Source organism: Sphaeramia orbicularis, chromosome 3, assembly GCF_902148855.1.
Source record: "Sphaeramia orbicularis chromosome 3, fSphaOr1.1, whole genome shotgun sequence".
NCBI classification, from domain to species: Eukaryota; Metazoa; Chordata; class Actinopteri; order Kurtiformes; family Apogonidae; genus Sphaeramia; species Sphaeramia orbicularis.
Window position 1 is genome coordinate 38,419,678 of NC_043959.1, and position 19,906 is coordinate 38,439,583.

Genomic DNA, 19,906 nt, shown 5'->3' on the forward strand with positions numbered 1-19,906 from the left:
AGAGTTTCTCATACCTAAAAATTATTGTTTTTCTTTCACAAATGTGGGAATGATGGTCCGAAATTGCGTTAAAATGTACAAGACAGTGAAATTTCTCTTGCCTGGCCAGCCTGCACTCTGGGGGCTCAGCACCCCTAAACCTGTGATCCTAGAATCGCCCCTGGAGCAGACCTTTACAATGCTGCAAAGGCTGCTTTTGTCTTCTACAGACAGACCACCAAACCAGCAGATGAAGGAGAAAGTTAAATGCTCTTAAATGGTTTATGGGATACACTTATCTATTTGCAGGAAGAATGGAATAGAATAATTTCACAATGACTTACTTTTTAGTAAAAAGTAAATGGATAAAAGTCAGTAAAATGAAGCATAGATTATAAATGACATTGTTTATAAACATTTTTCTTTCACTGTAAAATACAAAAGTGACATTATTTTGTACAAGGAGAACTTCAGTAAAACTCACATTACCTTTCAATGCACTGCGTACAACAACAACAAAAAACAAAGAAAGAAAAAGAAAAAAGATCATCAAGATACGGTGTTAGTTACTCTGAAAAAACATAAGATTAATATTTTGCGTGATTTATTTAATATGAAGTGGATTCGATGATATTAGTGCGGATTTTAGACACTTCTCGTTAGTAATAGTTATAGATTCGTGCGTGTTTATTTTACGCTTTAATCTGCGGAAACAGATAACGGACCTATTCATTCCACATCCTTGTCGGTTGACATTTTTGCCTTTTATGTGCAAAAGTGGCTGCAAAACTAACATCTACTCTTCCACAGAGTTTGAGTTACAAATGTAGCATCTTAAATACAACTAACTCAAACTGGTATTAGCATTTCTCGCACATTAAACAGACTTTTTACTTACTGTTAGACTATGAATCCACCGTGTGATATGTCCTCCCAGTTAACTGCAGCTCGACAGGACTGGTCCCACTTCCTGATCCAGTCTTATGTAACACACATAGGAGGAGCTGGAGCTCAGTTCAGGACCATCTGAGCCAGGGGCGATTCTAGGATCAGAGGTTTAGGGGTGCTGAGCCCCCAGAGTGCAGGCTGGCCAGGCAAGAGAAATTTCACTGTTTTGATCATTTTAACACAATTTTGACCATCATTCCCATATTTGTGAAAGAAAAGCATAACATTTTTTGGGTATGAGAAACTCTGTGACTAAACCAGCAAATCTGATAAAAGTTACTTAAATGCTGAACCACAGTAAAAGAGGAATGGATTGGAATAATAAAAGAAATGAACACTAACTCTAATTGCTGGTGGAAGGCAATCCTCCATTTTGATACAGCAGTTCCTCGACATATACATATACGAGAGAATGGGTTTAACTCCAGAGGAATTCTACTTCAAAACACTGTCTACACATGACAATACATTGACTTTACAGGTTCTATCGGTGAAACATTTATAAATCTGTTGGATAAATGGACAGAAACCAACATATATGTGGAAGAACACACCATCATATACCGTCAAAACATCAGCAAATCAGTTTTGGTCATTTGTTTTCCAATTAATCTGATTAAAATATGTAACATTTAGCACATTTAATCTCTGAGGCAGATAATTTCTAAAAAAATAAAAACAAAAATTGTAGACCAGTGTATATGTTAAGTGTCCCTCTGCTCTCCTCTCTCTCTCCTTGTGCTTTAACCAGAAGGCAAATAACCAAACAATGTGTTTTATATCAATAAGAGATATAAACTGGTATGTTTATTCAATTTATATCATCATTGTAACTGAATATTTGGTTGTTGTGGACAATTAGGTTACACAAGTTCATCTTAGAATCTTACCTGAATCTGGCTCTTTTTTTATTTTTAGAAAAAAAAAACAAAACAGAAAACAATCATACGTTCATGATGAAGCTGGCTGTCTGCACACCCACCCACCCACACAATAGGAGTTAATGGACATCCACTCAGATAAAGTCAGTATCACCTTGTCTTTAATCTGAACACATGCACATGACAAAACAGCAGCTTCTGTCAGTCCAGTTCAAACAGAGGACAGAGGTGGACTGAACCACATGGAACATTTACTGGCTAGAAAAAACATCAGCTAACTCCCACCTGACAGCATAAACAGTGATCTACGTTTCAATGCAGCAAAAATAGGGACTGGTGGTGATAATAATGGGTTGGCATTAAGTGGTTGAAGTAAAGAAATGTGTCACATGTCCTGGTTTACACCAAGTACTTACACCACTACCATATTCCAGTTCTGGAAGGCAGCACCTGTGCACACAGATGGGGAGGATCAAACCATTTTCGAGACAAGGTGGGGGGTGCATTATTTCTATTGTTAAAATATTATGTTTCAGCCATGTATTGCGTATGGTTTTGACATTTTTCTAGCATGTTAAGAATGGAAATAAAGTAAACAAGAAAAAAGAAAAATTTCAGCAATCCTAAAATATTATAGGGGTGCTGGGAATCAATTTAGGGGTGCTTCAGCACCCCCAAAAATGGGCTAAAAACACCCATGATCTGAGGTCATGTTTCCAGGTCTGATCCCTTTCTACAGACTGTGTTGTTTTATGATACAATGAGACTTTCATCGTCGTCAACTCCAACTTCAGGTATTGGAGTCAGTGGACACATATTTCTGAGCCACAGAAACCTGAAAAAAAAATGTGTGTGTAAACATGTAAGATTACTGACATATTTTCTTTTAACTATTAATTTGTTATTTAAGTTACCATGCAGGATAATACTAATTGATAAGGGTTGTACAACAAAACAGAAGCTTCATTTTAATCCTTCTGTCATTCATTATGACTCCAAAGTGCTGGATCACCTTAACTTTTAAATGTTGTTTTTTTGTTTTTGTTTTTTTTATTGTCAATGACGCAGTTTGTTCATTTAGTTAATAATCCTTTTAAACTCTACCCTCATGAGGTCAAATTCAAGATTACATGTCTGTCTGTCATTTGTCTGAATAAACAATCAAACATCCGGTGACAAAAAATACGCAGTGCATATAAAACTTTTAGCTCTAGTAATTTACGAGCAAATTACTCTCAGTTGATATCACAGTTATATTTTGATGTTAATTCATGCCTAAGTTGTATTTATGCATTTCTCGTGAAACTCCCTTATCTGCCCTCTCAATGGTGGCATGCCAATAGCTGTCCTAACCTGGAGAGGTCCAAAGTCCTGATGTCCAGCCCAGTTTGATATATTTGTACTTTATATATTCCAAGGGTCACAAACAGAGTTACATTTCCCCAATTAAGTATGACTTAAAACACATTTATTACTTTATTTTATTTGTACATTTAAACCAGTTGATACAAGTGCAGGAAAATATCTAAATTTAATAAACTAGAACAAAGTGTATTTGGGTTTTAATTTTCATTAGATTACACACGTTTTTAATTACTCTTGTTTAACTTTAGGTTTACACATTGTTCGGTATAAACACCTCATTAGGATAAAAACTGTTGTGAGCACAAGGAGAAAAACTCCAAACAAGAACAAACCCACATCTACAGAGTAGTAAGAATACCATGGCATTCTGTAGGACTCTGTTCTCAGGTGAGCTGCACCTTTGTGTCTCATGACAAACTCCATCCAGAAGAGGGCGTTATCCAGAGGCTTCATGGGCTGGTCTCTGTGCAGTCTGGACAGTCTCTGCATGTTCATCCTGTACAAAGGATCATTCAGGACTTCCTCTACAGCCTTAAGGAAGTTATCTTTGTCCACTGAATTAATCTGCAGAATCTGAGCTCCTCCTCTTTCTTTAAGACGCATCAAATTATCATATTGGTCAATAAACAATGGGATCCCCACCACTGGAATGCCATGATAAAGAGCTTCCTGGACCCCATTTGTTCCTCCATGAGCTACAAATAGTTTCATCTTGGGATGTCCTAAGAGGTCATTCTGTGGCATCCAGTCAACTAGTAAAGTGTTGTTTCCCAGATTGGCCGGTCTGTCACCTTTATGCCTCCAAATGACTTTCTGAGGTAATTTAGCAAAAGCTGCAGCGATCTCATTTGTCATATCAGCAGGAAGTGCACTCACAAAACTTCCCATAGACATGAGGATGACTCCATGTTCCCCTGAACTCTGCACAAAGTCCTCCAGCTGCTGAGGTAGAGCTTTGGCAGGTGTACACTGGAACCCTCCAATATAGACAAAATTAGGCATTGTGGGTCGTGGATACTCAAACACAAAGTCCACTCTCATGAGCCAAAGGTCTGCAGACAGGGATAACTCATTAAAGTCACTGTTAGGCCCAAGATATTTTTCACATAATTTCTGGTATGTTTGTGTAACCACTACGTGATGCTGTGTTTGGCCTATCAGATACATCACCACATTTTTAACTCTCTGAAGAAAGGTCATCTTATCAGTGTTGCCAGTGCCTGTTATAGGAATATATGACAGTGGTGAAGGTGCGAGAGAAAAATGAGCTTCTCCTGCTATTAACCAGCGAACATTATAAACCAAAGGAAGATTCAGATATTTGGCTAAAATGATTCCATGACCCCAGCACGGGTCAGTGAGTACTAGGTCAAAATTACTGTCTTTCAGCTTCCTCAAAAACTCTTGGTCATCAAACATCGCTGACGCAAACTCACTCACGATTCTGTGCGCTTCAGTAAATGTGCCCATCATTCCTACAGCCATATTGAAGAAACTTGTCACAGGAAGAGCACCTCTTTCAAAGTCAATCACTGTGGATATCAGATGGGTAATCACCTCTTTACCTAAGCTCCTCTCCACTGGAACTGTTATGGAATGATAGTAAGTGGAGTTTTCTTCGACGTACCAGCTTTTGCTGTTGCGCACAATAGTTATATTGTGTCCTTTTGAGTGTAATGCTCGCAGTAGGACATCCATGTTCACCCAGTGACTGCCTTCAACAGGAAAAACCAAAATGTTTCCACCATGGGAAACTCTGGAGAAAAGGGTGAGGAGCAGGACAACACCGCAGCAGTAGATCAGCCTCATCTACAAGAAAAACAATCGACAGTCAAATACAGATACAGATCGACAGCTTTATTAGTCCCTAAGGGGGGAATTCAGTTCCAGCAACTCCTGAACATAGAAGAACACATCACCAACAACAGCGACAACAATGACATCAAGCAGAAGACAACAGACAGGAGTACAACATGTCAAAGACACCACATCAGTACATAACCAAGGCCACAAGGACCAAAGGACTAAGACGAGAGAACTCACAGGCACTTAAACCACTGTCCATATGACTGATAGAGTAAAATACAAAAGTGACATTATTTTGTACAAGCAGAAATTCAGTAAAACTCATATTACCTTTTAATGCACTGCGTACAAAAACAAAAAAGAAAAGAAAAAAAGATCATCAAGATATGGTGTTAGTTACACTGAATAAATTTAAGATTAATATTTTGGGTGATTTATTTAATCTGAAGTGGATTAGATATTAGTCCGGATTTTAGACACTTCCTATTAGCAAAAGTTACAGATTCGTGCGTGTGTATTTTACGCTTTAATCTGCAGAAACAGATAACGGACCTATAGAGGGAATGCAGATATGTCACTTCCCCCCTGGGCCACGCCCCTCTAAGTCAGACTGAGTGGCAAAAACAAACTGGCTCAACATGACGGAGTATAGCAGTAACTACAGCAAGACCAGGAAAAATGTGGAATTTAACATGAAATGAAAGACATTTGGACTGGACATGGATCCATACAAGCTACCAAACAACAAGTGGTCTACGAACATTGATATGTGGCCGGAAATCACGTATCCTGACATTTATATGAACCTGATTTCAACGCCAGGAAAATCCCCAATGCAAAGGCTGAAAGCATCCAGAAGACAAAGAGTTGTTGACATCCTCGTCATCGTTAATTAGAGGATTACAGCTGGTGAGTGCTTTCAATTCAACATACTATTGTTTTGGAGGTTTTATGTCAGTGCAGACGTATTTTCTTGGCGGTGATTGCCAAGGTAAAGGCCCAGCAGTATTGACCCAAGTGAGTGGATGATCTATTGGTACTGTGGATATTTAAGTAGAGTTAACATCAAATACTGGATCCAACACAGCTACAACAGCTTTGTGCTAGAGTAGCCCCTTATTTGGAAAACTAGGTTAGCCTCAGTTTAAGCTAGTTTACAAATCATGTAGAGCACAAGGTTCAGAATAACACAATTAAAGACAAAAACGTTTCAGTTATGAAATATAGAACTAAATGACAGATGCTAACATTAAGAGCTTTACTAAGAAGTAACGTTAGCCAAAACAACATGCAATTTGAGGTATGATTTTACGCAAGAATACAGCATAAATTAACGTTATCTGACACGAAATGTCAATCACAAATCCAGGTTTCGTTGCCTGGATTCCAGTTATTTCTACGAATTGCAGCGATCCATCTGCTTCTTCTGTCTTTGGCTTTAGGTAGCTGCTAAAATGATAGCTCCGAGTGCTTTTTAAACCTATTTGTGCAATCAATGGCACAACAGCTCTTCCCCATTTCTTAGATTGTTCTAAAGTTTTCGCAGTACTCAAGCCAAAGCCGCTACTCATCTCCCTCTTTCTGCCACTCAGTGGACGGAAACGCGGTGACTTCCGCTAGCGGTGACGTCACGTGCATACCCTCTATTCAGTCCACATCCTTTTCGGTTGACATTTTTGCCTTTTATGTGCAAAAGTGGCTGCAAGAACTAACATCTACTCTTCCACAGAGTTTGAGTTACAAATGTAGCATCTTAAATACAACTAACTCAAACTGGTATTAGCATTTCTCGCACATTAAACAGACTTTTTACTTACTGTTAGACTATGAATCCACCGTGTGATATATCCTCCCAGTTAACTGCAGCTCGACAGGACTGGTCCCACTTACTGATTTATCCAGTCTTATGTAACACATAGGAGGAGCTGGAGCTCAGTTCAGGAGCATCTGAGGTCATGTTTCCAGGTCTGATCCCTTTATACAGACTGTGTTGTTTTATGATACAATGCCGCTTTCATTGTAGTCAACTCCAACTTCAGGTATTGGAGTCAGTGGACACATATCTCTGAGCCACAGAAACCTGAAAAAAATGTGTGTGCAAACATGTAGGATCACTGATATATTTTCTATTTACTATTAATGTGTAATTTAAGTTACCATGCAGGATAATACTAATTGATAAGGGTTGTACAACAAACCAGAAGCTTCATTTTAATCCTTCTGTCATTCATTATGACTCCAAAGTGCTGGATCACCTTAACTTTTATATGTTTTTTTTTTTTTTTAATGTCAATGATGCAGTTTGTCCATTCACTTAATAATCCTTTTAAACTCTACCCTCATGAAGTCAAATTCAAGATGATATGACTGTCTATCATTTGTCTGAATAAACAATCAAACATCCGGTGACAAAAAATACGCAGTGCATATAAAACTTTTAGTTCTAGTAATTTACGAGCAAATTACTCTCAGTCAATGTCACAGTTATATTTAGATGTTAATTCATGCGTCGGTTGTATTTATGCATTTCTCTTGAAACTCCCTTTTCTGCCTTCTCAATGGTGGCATGTCAACAGCTGTCCTAACTTGGAGAGGTCCAAAGTCCAGATGTCCAGCCTGGTTTGATACATTTGTACTTTATATATTCCAAGGGTCACAAACAGAGTTACATTTCCCCAATTATTTATGACTGAATGAATGAATGAATGAATGAATATTTTTTATTTCAGTTATGTACAAAACACATACACATTAAAAAACAAACAAATATAAAATTAACACAATTGTTAACTGAATAAGGAAGAAGCTGAAGCCAGAGGCTTATTTCTGCTTCTCCTATTCCCATCTTTCCTCCAACTCCACACCTGAAGTTGCAGCAGATAAAACATTCACACAAATTATTCTACATTCGGTTTCTTAAGTCACTTTGAAATCGTATTTCTTTCATAGCCCTTGAGAATTTGACAAATTAAAGCTTTTTTGAAACTCGACAGCGAGCTACACAGTTTCACTTCATCCTTCAATTTGTTCCATAATTTGACACCAATAACAGAAACACAGTGATATTTAATGTTTGTTCTTACTTTACATGTTTCATACACAAACATCCCTCTTAAATTATAATTCCCTTCTCTTAACTTAAAAATTTTCTGAATACAAACAGGAAGATTTTTACTTTTAGCACGAAACATAAATTCCATTGTTTTAAAATATACAATATCAAAAAATTTTAGTAAACCAGATTCTACAAAAAGTGGATTACTTAATTGGAGATAACCAGCTTTGTTTATGACTCTGATAGCTTTTTTTTGGAGTTTAATTATCGGGTCTGTATTAGTTTTATACACATTGCCCCATATTTCCACGCAGTATGACATATATGGCATTACAAGTGAACAATACAATATATGCAAACATTTTTTGTTTAACAAATCTCAAGTTTTATAAAGAATTGCAACAGCCTTGGACATTTTACATTTGATATATTCTAATTGTGGTTTCCAACAGAGTTTATGGTCAATAATCACTCCCAAAAATTTTGTTTCATACACTCTTTCAACTTCAATTCCATTAATTTTCAGTTTTATATCATAATTTACCCTAGCACCACCAAAAACCATAAATTTTGTTTTATCTTCATTAAGTGATAATTTATTTACGTCAAACCATTTTTTTTTTTTAACTTGATCAATTCCTTTTCCACAGTTTCTAATATTTGTTTCATATTTGCTCCTGAATAAAGCAAATTAGTATCAGCTGCAAATATTTTAAATTTTAACTCACTAGATGCCATAAAAATATCATTTAAATAGAGTGTAAATAACTTAGGTCCCAAAACTGAACCTTGTGGGACCCCACATGTTACTTTTCTAAGCTGTGAATTTGTATTTTCAATTGTTACATACTGGAACCTGTTTTGTAAATAACTTTTTAACCAGTTTTGTGCCACACCTCTTATACCATACTTTTCACATTTCTGGAGTAATATTGAGTGATCAATTGTGTCAAATGCTTTCCGTAAATCAATAAAAACACCAACAGTATGCTGTTTCTGAATCAACGCTGTTGCTATATTTTCTGCAAATTCCATTACTGCTAGAGATGTTGATCGATTTCTCCTAAACCCATAACGATGATCATTTAGTATCCCATATTTATCAACGTAGTCATCCAACCTCTTTACAAAATGTTTCTCAAGAATTTTAGAAAATTGTGGTAACTGACACCGGCCTATAATTTGACACAATGTGCTTACCACCATTTTTATAAATCGGAATCACTTTAGCTATTTTCATATTTTCTGGAAAAGTGCCTGTTTGAAATGATTTGTTGCATACGTAAGTGAATGGTTGAAGGATAGTGTTTATCACTTATTTTATGAGTGACATATCAATGGAATTTCTATCAGTAGATTTTTTATTCTCAAACTTCCTGACCACTTCCAACACATCACTTTCACAAACTCCACCGAGAAACATTGAATTATTGTTTTCAATAGCAAAATCAAAGTTTTTATCATCCTTTTCCCACTGGGTAATATCTTTTGCCAAATTTGGACCGACATTAACAAAAAAAAAATCATTAAATATGTTCACAATATCCCCAATTTTTTCCATCACAGTGTCACCAGTTTTAACAGCATATGTAGGAAAATCCTTTTTATTACATTTTTAGTCATATCATTTAACACTCTCCAAGTGCCTTTAATATCATTTTTATGTTTTTCTAACAACTGATCATAGTAGGCCTTTTTATGTGTTCTAATGATTGCTATCAATCTGTTTTTGTATCTTTTATATTTATTCTCTTTTTCTTTAGTTCTGTGCTTCAGAAATTCCCTATAAAGCCTGTTTTTCTTCTTACAAGCCTTTTCCAATCCCTTAGTTAACCATGGTTTCTTATTCTTTTTAAAATTTTGTCTGTACTCTTTCACAGGACAATGTCTGTTATACAATGTCAGGAATATGCCTAAGAAAGCATTGTATGAGTCGTTAACATCATCTACATAAAGTTCATGCCAGTCATAATTTATTAGTTCCTCCTTTAAGGCCATAACTGCTTCTGGTGACTTTGTTCTAACCAAACAAGGATTTTGCTTATAGTTGGTGAAAGATAATTTGTTGTTCATTTCCAATTCTACAAAAACTGGCAAATGATCACTTATGTCAGTCAGAAATAGACCACTGTTTATGTCATCATCAAAAATATTTGTAAAAAATATTATCAATCAATGTTGTGCTTTCCAATGTGATTCTACTTGGTTTTGTAATTACTGGATGAAAACTCAAACTAAACATAGTATTTACAAATTCTGCAGTTTTTGCATGTTCATTCCATTTCAACAAATCAATGTTAAAGTCACCACAAACCAAAATCACCTTATCACAATATTTCTCACATAAATCAGTAATCTCCTTATTACATTTCTCAATGCATGACCCCGGTGTCCTGTAAATACAACTAAGAAATATATTTTTGTATTTTTCCATCTTAATTTCAACCGTTACACATTCCATCAGATTGTATATATATTAATTGTCAAATCACCATTTATCTTACATTTCAAATCAGTTAATACAAATAGGGCCACACCCCCTTCTCTTTTATTGGCCCTGTTCTGCCAAAACATTTCATATCCTTCTAACTGATCATGTAACCCTTTCTCATCACTCAGCCAAGTCTCTGAAATTGCTATTACACTAAATTTATGCTGAAATTGTTGCAAACAGTCTTTAATTTTATCAAAATTTCTATAAAGACTCCTACTATTGAAGTGAATCACTGAAAAACCCTTAATTTTAGACTTATACTTGTCTTCTGAATAATATTCACATGTTATATTAATGTTCTGGTAGAAGTGGGTCTCTGGATCAATGTTATTCTCCAAAACATAGGGTTAGTGATCTTGAAACTCAAAAGACTTAAATTCAGTGTATTCACACATTCTCATATTTCAATCCCCAACAATAATTGACCTCATAGCTCCATCACAACAGAATTCAGATATGACATTTCTCCACTAGTCCACCTCTCTACTTTGTTATTCATTTTCGTTTGTATTGATCAAGCTGAGTTATATCTCTAATGACAATAACTTTCGCCTGTTCAGGAGTACCATTTAGTCTTATCATTACCTTACAATGTCTTATTCAAGTGTCTTGGATTTTTTTTTCCTTTTTCAAGATTCTTGCTTGTCTTGCAATTGCAGCATTTCTCTTTGTTAAATTTTCATTTATGTATGACTTAAGACACATGAATTACTTTATTTTATTTGTACATTTAAACAAGTTGATACAAGTGCATGAAAATATCTAAATTTAATAAATTAGAACAAAATGTATTTAGGTTTTATTTTTCATTAGATTACACGTTTTTAATTACTCTTGCTTAACTTTAGGTTTACACACTGTTCGGTATAAACACCTCATGAGGATAAAAACCGTTGTGAGCACAAGGAGAAAAACTCCAAACAAGAACAAACCCACATCTACAGAGTAGTAAGAATACCATGGCATTCTGTAGGACTCTGTTCTCAGGTGAGCTGCACCTTTGTGTCTCATGACAAACTCCATCCAGAAGAGGGCGTTATCCAGAGGCTTCATGGGCTGGTCTCTGTGCAGTCTGGACAGTCTCTGCATGTTCATCCTGTACGAAGGATCATTCAGGACTTCCTCTACAGCCTTAAGGAAGTTGTTATCTTTGTCCAGTGAATGAATAGTCAGAATCTGAGCTCCACCTCTGTCTTTAAGTCGCATCAAATTATCATATTGGTCAAAAAACAATGGAATCCCCACCACTGGAATGCCATGATAAAGAGCCTCCTGGACCCCATTTGTTCCTCCATGAGCTATAAATAGTTTCATCTTGGGATGTCCTAAGAGGTCATTCTGTGGCATCCAGTCAACTAGTAAAGTGTTGTTTCCCAGATTGGCCGGTCTGTCACCTTTATGCCTCCAAATGACTTTCTGAGGTAATTTAGCAAAAGCTGCAGCGATCTCATTTGTCATATCAGCAGGAAGTGCACTCACAAAAGCTCCCATAGACATGAGGATGACTCCATGTTCTCCTGAACTCTGCACAAAGTCCTCCAGGTGCTGAGGTAGAGGTTTGGCAGGTGTACACTGGAACCCTCCCATATAGACAAAATTAGGCATTGTGGGTCGTGGATACTCAAACACAAAGTCCACTCTCATGAGCCAAAGGTCTGCAGACAGGGATAACTCATTAAAGTCACTGTTAGGCCCAAGATATTTTTCACATAATTTCTGGTACGTTTGTGAAACCATTATGTGATGTTGTGTTTGGCCTATCAGATACACCATCACATTTTTAACTCTCTGAAGAAAGGTCATCTTATCAGTGTTGCCAGTGCCTGTTATAGGAATATATGACAGTGGTGAAGGAGCGAGAGAAAAATGAGCTTCTCCTGCTATTAACCAGCGAACATTATAAACCAAAGGAAGATTCAGATATTTGGCTAAAATGATTCCATGACCCCAGCACGGGTCAGTGAGTACTAGGTCAAAATTACTGTCCTTCAGCTTCCTCAACAACTCTTGGTCATCAAACATCGCTGACGCAAACTCACTTATGATTCTGTGCGCTTCAATAAATGTGCCCATCATTCCTACAGCCATATTGAAGAAACTTGTCACAGGAAGAGCACCTCTTTCAAAGTCAATCATTGTGGATATCAGATCGGTAATCATCTCTTCACCTAAGCTTCTCTCCACTGGAACTGTTATGGAATGATAGTAAGTGGAGTTTTCTTTGACGTACCAACTTTTGCTGTTGCGCACAATAGTTATATTGTGTCCTTTTGAGTGTAACGCTCGCAGTAGGACATCCATGTTCACCCAGTGACTGCCTTCAATAGGAAACACCAAGATGTTTCCACCATGGGAAACTCTGGAGAAAAGGGTGAGGAGCAGGACAACACCGCAGCAGTAGATCAGCCTCATCTACAAGAAAAACAATAGACAGCCAAATACAGATACAGATCGACAGCTTTATTAGTCCCTAAGGGGGGAATTCAGTTCAAGCAACTCCTGAACATAGAAGAACACACCAACAACAACAGCGACAACAATGACATCAAGCAGAAGACAACAGACAGGAGTACAACATGTCAAAGACACCACATCAGTACATAACCAAGGCCACAAGGACCAAAGGACTAAGAAGAGAGAACTCACAGGCACTTAAACCACTGTCCACATGATTGATAGAGTGGTGGCACAATAAAGTAACTGAGAAGAAGATAAATAATAGTTATAATGACAAAATAAATATAATAAATTCAGCATTAAATTACGTGATATAAGCAACGGTCCTCACTCCAAAGTATGACCATTGCTATCCCAGTTTAAAAGCCTGATGGCAGATGGGATGAAAGCAGTGGTGATTTCTCAAACACTGCAAGGGAAGCCCGGCTTCCCCTAAAATTACGAAAATTAAATGGTTAAATATGTACGGTTGTGTTGACATTTCATTGACTACAAATGTGTTAGAACACGTTCATCTCAAAGATGAGTTCGTTCAGAAATGGACTCGATGTTGTTCACTTCTCATACATTCCCGTTGCGCTGTTTTCTCATACAATCTATGGTCAATGCATTTGCCTGTGAATGCCCGGCATCAATGGACTTCTATGGGACTGAGTGGAACAGTTTTTTTCATTGCCTCAAAATTGGACGGTAATTGGATAAATGCCACAATGTTGTCCCGCCCCCGGATGCCGGGCATCTCTAGGGGTAAATGGAGCTATGGGCGGAGCTCGGCCGGGCTGGACACTGGGCTTCCACGTACCGATTAGAGGATCAGTCGAGAGGCTGAATTCCGTTTGATTGACAGCTAGTTTGAGATCTACTCCTTCACTTGACAGAGTTCAGTTTAATACCGTTGCACATTCTGCTGTGAAATCGAGAGAGAAACCACAAGGAAATTGCTTGTTCATTTCTTGCACTGTAAATAAAACACACTCATTGTAGTTCCTTGTTTCAATTTAACATAATTTCAACGTTTTCTTGTTTAGTTGGTAAGATACGACCATTTTCTTAAAAAGGAATGGAGGGCTGAATTTATGTTTAAATAACTTGACATGTTTTTTTGATGTAAGCTGACAATGAGCTTCCCGTCTCTAAAAAAAGAGCAGCCGCCACTGGATGAAAGATTTAGCGAGCCTATTTGACCTCCTGATAGGAGCGATGAAACAACGGTCTGAAGGCATCACCATGAACTCCAAGGACAGGATGTGGTGATGCTGGGAAGTTATTATCCCTTTAGCTTTATGGACCACCTGCCTCTCCCACAGAGAACTGAAATCCCTCTGCTGGACACCCATGATTTTAGAGCAGACCTTTACAATGCTGCAAAGGCTGCTTTTGTGTTCTACAGACAGACCACCAAACCAGCAGATGAAAGAGAAAGTTAAATGTTCTTAAATGGCTTATGGGATAAAATTATCCATTTGCAGGAGGAATGGAATAGAATAATTTCACATGACTTGCTTTTTAGTAAAAAATAAATGAATAAAAGTCAGTAAAATGAAGCATAGATTATAAATGACATTGTTTATAAGCCTTTTTCTTTCACTGTAAAATACAAAAGTGACATTATTTTGTACAAGGAGAAATTCAATAAAACTCACATTACCTTTTAATGCACTGCGTAAAAAAAAGAAAGAAAAAAGATCATCAAGATACGGTGTTAGTTACACAGAAAAAATGTAAGATTAATATTTTGCGTGATTTATTTAATCTGAAGTGGATTAGATGATATTAGTGCGGATTTTAGACACTTCCCATTAGTAATAGTTACAGATTTGTGCGTGTTTATTTTACGCTTTAATCTGCGGAAACAGATAACGGACCTATTCAGTCCACATCCTTTTCGGTTGACATTTTTGCCTTTTATGTGCAAAAGTGGCTGCAAGAACTAACATCTACTCTTCCACAGAGTTTGAGTTACAAATGTAGCATCTTAAATACAACTAACTCAAACCGGTATTAGCATTTAATGCACATTAAACAGACTTTTTTACTTACTGTTAGACTATGAATCCACCGTGTGATATATCCTCCTAGTTAACAGCAGCTCGACAGGACTGGTCCCACTTCCTGATTTATTCAGTCTTATGTAACACACGTAGGAGGGGCTGGAGCTCAGTTCAGGACCATCTGAGGTCATGTTTCCAGGTCTGATCCCTTTATACAGACTGTGTTTTATGATACAATGCTGCTTTCATCGTTGTCAACTCCACCTTGATGTATTGGAGTCAGTGGACACATATCTCTGAGGGACAGAAACCTGAAAAAAATGTGTGTGCAAACACGTAGGATCACTGATATATTTTCTTTTAACTATTAATATGTAATTTAACCCTTTCATGCATAGTGGTCACTACAGTGGACAGCTATTCTACAGCTGTTCTCTTGTATATTCATGGATTTTGTTCTTTTCGTTGTCGTTGTTTTGTTTTGTTTGTATTAACACATATCTTTATTAAAGTTTTAAGACACTACATGTTTTTTCTGACATGAATTGGTAACATTATGTAGATCTCTCCTGATCATAAATCCCCAGAATTACAAGCCCTCCCCATAGTCTTCACACAATTTATCAGTAAATACATGTTTCTGTGCATCAAAAATTAAACGTGTGGTGTCCAGCCAAGTGGACATTTTTGCAACTTCATGAAAAATAGGTTCATAAGAATTTTTTTTTTCATTATTTTTTAAATGTATTTTTTTTAATTTTTTTAAATTATGTTTATTTATCTACTTATTTTTATTTATTTTTCAGAAGAACATTTTCAGTCGCATTGTTTTTTTTCATGCCTAAAGAGGAATAAAAACACTCAGGAAAAAAATTTGATGAAGGTTCTCATAATTTGTGCATGAAAGGGTTAAGTTGCCATGCAGGATAATACTAATTGATAAGGGTTGTACAACAAACCAGAAGCTTCATTTTAATCCTTCTGTCATTCATTATGACTTCAAAGTGCTGGATCACCTTAACTATCATATGTTGTTTTTTTGTTTTTTTATTGTCAATGACGCAGTTTGTTCAGTCACTTAATAACCCTATAAAACTCTACCCTCATGAGGTCAAATTCAAGATGATATGTCTGTCTATCATTTGTCTGAATAAACAATCAAACATCAGGTGACAAGACATACGCAGTGCATATAAAACTTTTAGTTCTAGTAATTTACGAGCGAGTTACTCTCAGTCTATGACACAGTTATATTTAGATGTCAGTTCATTTATGCATTTCTCTTGAAACTCCCTTATCTGCCTTCTCAATGCATGTCAATAGCTGTCCTAACTTGAAGAGGTCCAAAGTCCAAATGTCCAACCCAATTTAATATATTTGTACTTTATATATTCCAAGGGTCACAAACAGTTACATTTCCCCAATTAAGTATGACTTAAGACACGGTTATTACTTTATTTTCTTTGTACATTGAAACAAGTTGATACAAGTGCATGAAAACATCTAAATTTAATAAATTAAAACATTTTTTTAAATCTTTTTAAAAAAATTTTTTTCATTATGAAATGTTATTTTAATTTAGAGATTGAAGTTTTAGGATGAATTGTTTTCTTATTAAGTAGTTATTATTTTAACATAGGATTCATTTGTTTAATCTGTTTTATTTCAATAATGTTAATAGTGAGTTCTTTGTGACCAGGATTTATATAGTACCCTGTTTTAGTTTAAATATTTTGTCAGTATGTTAAGCTTGTTAAGATAGGAAACATCTGTCTGCACAAGATTTAAGTATGTTTCTTCCTTTAGATACATGTCTAATCACACACATATTCACACACATAGTGTTGTCAAACAAACGTGATAAGACATAAATTTATTGTTGGCGTAAGTTTACTTAGAGTTGAGGCCCCACATCTGCTTGACCTATTTAGATAAAGCTAAGTTAAAGACCAACCCATTTGTTTGGGTGAGCCCGCCTGTAGGGAAATAAATGTACAATTCATTGTTTGTTCAGGGCTCATTGTTTTTTTGAATCCTCAGCACTGAGTGTTCGTCTTATTTGTGATCTGAACAAGTTTGGTCAACTTTGAGACTAGGCTAAATCCGTACTCAACCCTGGAGCTTCCAATAAAAGAACACACTAGCAATTAGATTACACATGTTTTTATTTACTCTTGTTTAACTTTAGGTTTACACACTTTATGGTATAAACACCTCATTAGGATAAAAACTATTGTGAGCACAGGGAGAAAAACTCCAAACAAGAACAAACCCACATCTACAGAGTAGTAAGAATACCATGGCATTCTGTAGGACTCTGTTCTCAGGTGAGCTGCACCTTTGTGTCTCATGACAAACTCCATCCAGAAGAGGGCGTTATCCAGAGGCTTCATGGGCTGGTCTCTGTGCAGTCTGGACAGTCTCTGCATGTTCATCCTGTACGAAGGATCATTCAGGACTTCCTCTACTGCCTTAAGGAAGTTATCTTTGTCCACTGAATTAATCGTCAGAATCTGAGCTCCTCCTCTTTCTTTAAGTCGCATCAAATTATCATATTGGTCAAAAAACAATGGGATCCCCACCACTGGGACGCCATGATAAAGAGCCTCTTGAAGTCCATTTGTTCCTCCATGAGCAACAAATAGTTTCATCTTGGGATGTCCTAAGAGGTCATTCTGTGGCATCCAGTCAACTAGTAAAGTGTTGTTTCCCAGATTGGCCGGTGTGTCACCTTTATGCCTCCAAATGACTTTCTGAGGTAATTTAGCAAAAGCTGCAGCGATCTCATTTGTCATATCAGCAGGAAGTGCACTCACAAAAGTTCCCATAGACATTATGATGACTCCATGTTCCCCTGAACTCTGCACAAAGTCCTCCAGGTGCTGAGGTAGAGGTTTGGCAGGTGTACACTGGAACCCTCCCATATAGACAAAATTAGGCATTGTGGGTCGTGGATACTCAAACACAAAGTCCACTCTCATGAGCCAAAGGTCTGCAGACAGTGATAACTCATTAAAGTCAATATTTGGCCTAAGGGTTTTTTCACATAATTGTTGGTACGTTTGTGTGATCATTAAGTAATAGTGTATTTGAGCCAACAGATAAAACATCATATTTTTAACTCTCTGAAGAAAAGTCATCTTATCAGTGTAACCAGTGCCTGTTATAGGAATATGTGACACTGGTGAAGGAGCAAGAGAAAAATGAGCTTCTTTAGCTAGGATCCAGCGAACATTATAAACCAAAGGAAGATTCAGATATTTGGCAAAAATGGCCCCACCGCCCCAACTTGGATCAGTGAGTACTAGATCAAAATTACTGTACTTCAACATTTTCAAAAAGTCTGGGTCATTGAACATTGCTAACACAAAGTCATTGAAAACTTTGTGGACTTCAATAATTTTGGGGATCATTCCTATGACCATATAGAGGAAACTTGTCAAAGGAAGAGCCCCTCTCTCAAACTCAAGGACACTGGATGTCATGTTTGTAATGAACTCTTTATCTATGCCCCTCTCCACTGGAACTGTTATGGAATTATAATAAGTGGAATTCTCTTTGATGTACCAGCTTTTGCTGTTGCGCACCACAGTTATATTGTGTCCTCGTGAGTGTAGTGCTTGCAGTAGGACCTCCATGTTCACCCAGTGGCTGCCATCAACAGGAAAAACCACAATTTTTCCACCATGGGAACCTTCGGAGAAGAGGATGAGGAGCAGCACAACACAGCAGCAGTAGATCAGCCTCATCTACAATGAAAACAACAGACTATCAAATGACTGATGGGATAAAATTATCGAAGTGGAGGTAAAGTCAAATGGAACCATTTCACAATTCCTTGCTTTCTAGTGAAAGGCAAATGAATAAAAATCATTAAAATTAGCCAGTGATTTATTTTACAGTTTATAAGCATTTTTCTTTCACTGTAAAACAAACTATATAAGTAACATCTCTCGTACAAGGAGACATTCAACAAAACTCACATTATCTTTCAATGCACTTTGCAAAAAAAAAAGAAAAAAAAAAACGAAAAAAAAAAACATGAATATAGGGTGCTAGTTATAATGAATAAACTTCAGTTTAACATCTTGTCTGATTTATTTAATCTGAAGTGGATTAGATCGTATTAATGCAGATTTTAGAGTCTTTCCATTAGTAAAATAAATACACATTCGTGTTTTTCTGTTAATTTTACGCTTTACTCTGCAGAGATGCATACACTCCACATAACAGACCTTTTGGTCCACATCCTTTTGTTTTACAGTTTTGCCTTTTATTTGCAAAAGTGGCAGCAAGCGCCAACATGTATGCTTCTGCAGATTCTCACTTATGAATGTAGCATCTCAAATACAACTATTGCAAACCGGTATTAGTGTTATGCGTACATTAAACATACTTTTTAGACTTACTTACTGCTGAACTCAGTGAAACATATCCTCCCGGAAAACTGCTGCTGAGCAAGACTGGTCCCACTTCCTCCTTTGTCCAGTCTTATGCAAACACACATGGGAGGAGCTGGAGCTCAGTTGAGGAGCATTTTAGGTCATGTTTCCAGGTCTGATCCCTTTATACAGACTGTGTTGTTTTATGATACAATGACGCTTTCATCATTGCCAACTCCAACTTCAGGTATTGGAGTCAGGGGACACATATCTCTGAGCCACAGAAACCTGAAAAAAATTGTGTGCAAGCATGTAAGATTACTGATATATTTTCTTTTATCTATTAATATGTAATTCAAGTTACCATGCAGGAGAATCCTCATTGATAAGGGTTGTGCAACAAAACAGAAGCTTAATTTTAATCCTTCTGTCGTTCATTATGACTCCAAAGTGCTGGATCACCTTAAATTTTATATGTTATTTTTTTTAATTCAGAGACAGTTTTTCCTTTTACATAATAAATTCAAGATGATATGTCTGTCTATTAT

General features: G+C 36.7%; 1 protein-coding gene and 1 pseudogene across 8 annotated transcripts in view; both read right to left on the reverse strand.

Annotated features, from left to right (window-relative positions):
• LOC115438721 (UDP-glucuronosyltransferase 2A2-like) overlaps positions 1-19,422 on the reverse strand; it is a 41,233-nt gene extending 21,811 nt beyond the window's left edge. The window contains exons 1-2 of one of the 8 annotated variants that reach the window (XM_030162556.1): positions 14,634-14,644; positions 11,651-12,940 (exon numbers count right to left, since the gene is read on the reverse strand). In XM_030162556.1, the coding sequence (XP_030018416.1) occupies positions 11,651-12,940 (1,290 nt within the window). In that variant the 5' untranslated portion in view covers positions 14,634-14,644. Of the gene's footprint in view, positions 1-468; positions 484-866; positions 952-10,247; positions 12,941-13,787; positions 13,831-14,633; positions 14,645-15,025; positions 15,089-17,461; positions 18,726-19,389 lie in introns of those variants that run through there. The other 7 variants (XM_030162549.1, XM_030162575.1, XM_030162565.1 and 4 more) reach the window with 7 other exon arrangements.
• Positions 3,040-7,059, reverse strand: LOC115438781 (UDP-glucuronosyltransferase 2C1 pseudogene; annotated as a pseudogene).
• Positions 19,423-19,906: the final 484 nt, after the last annotated feature.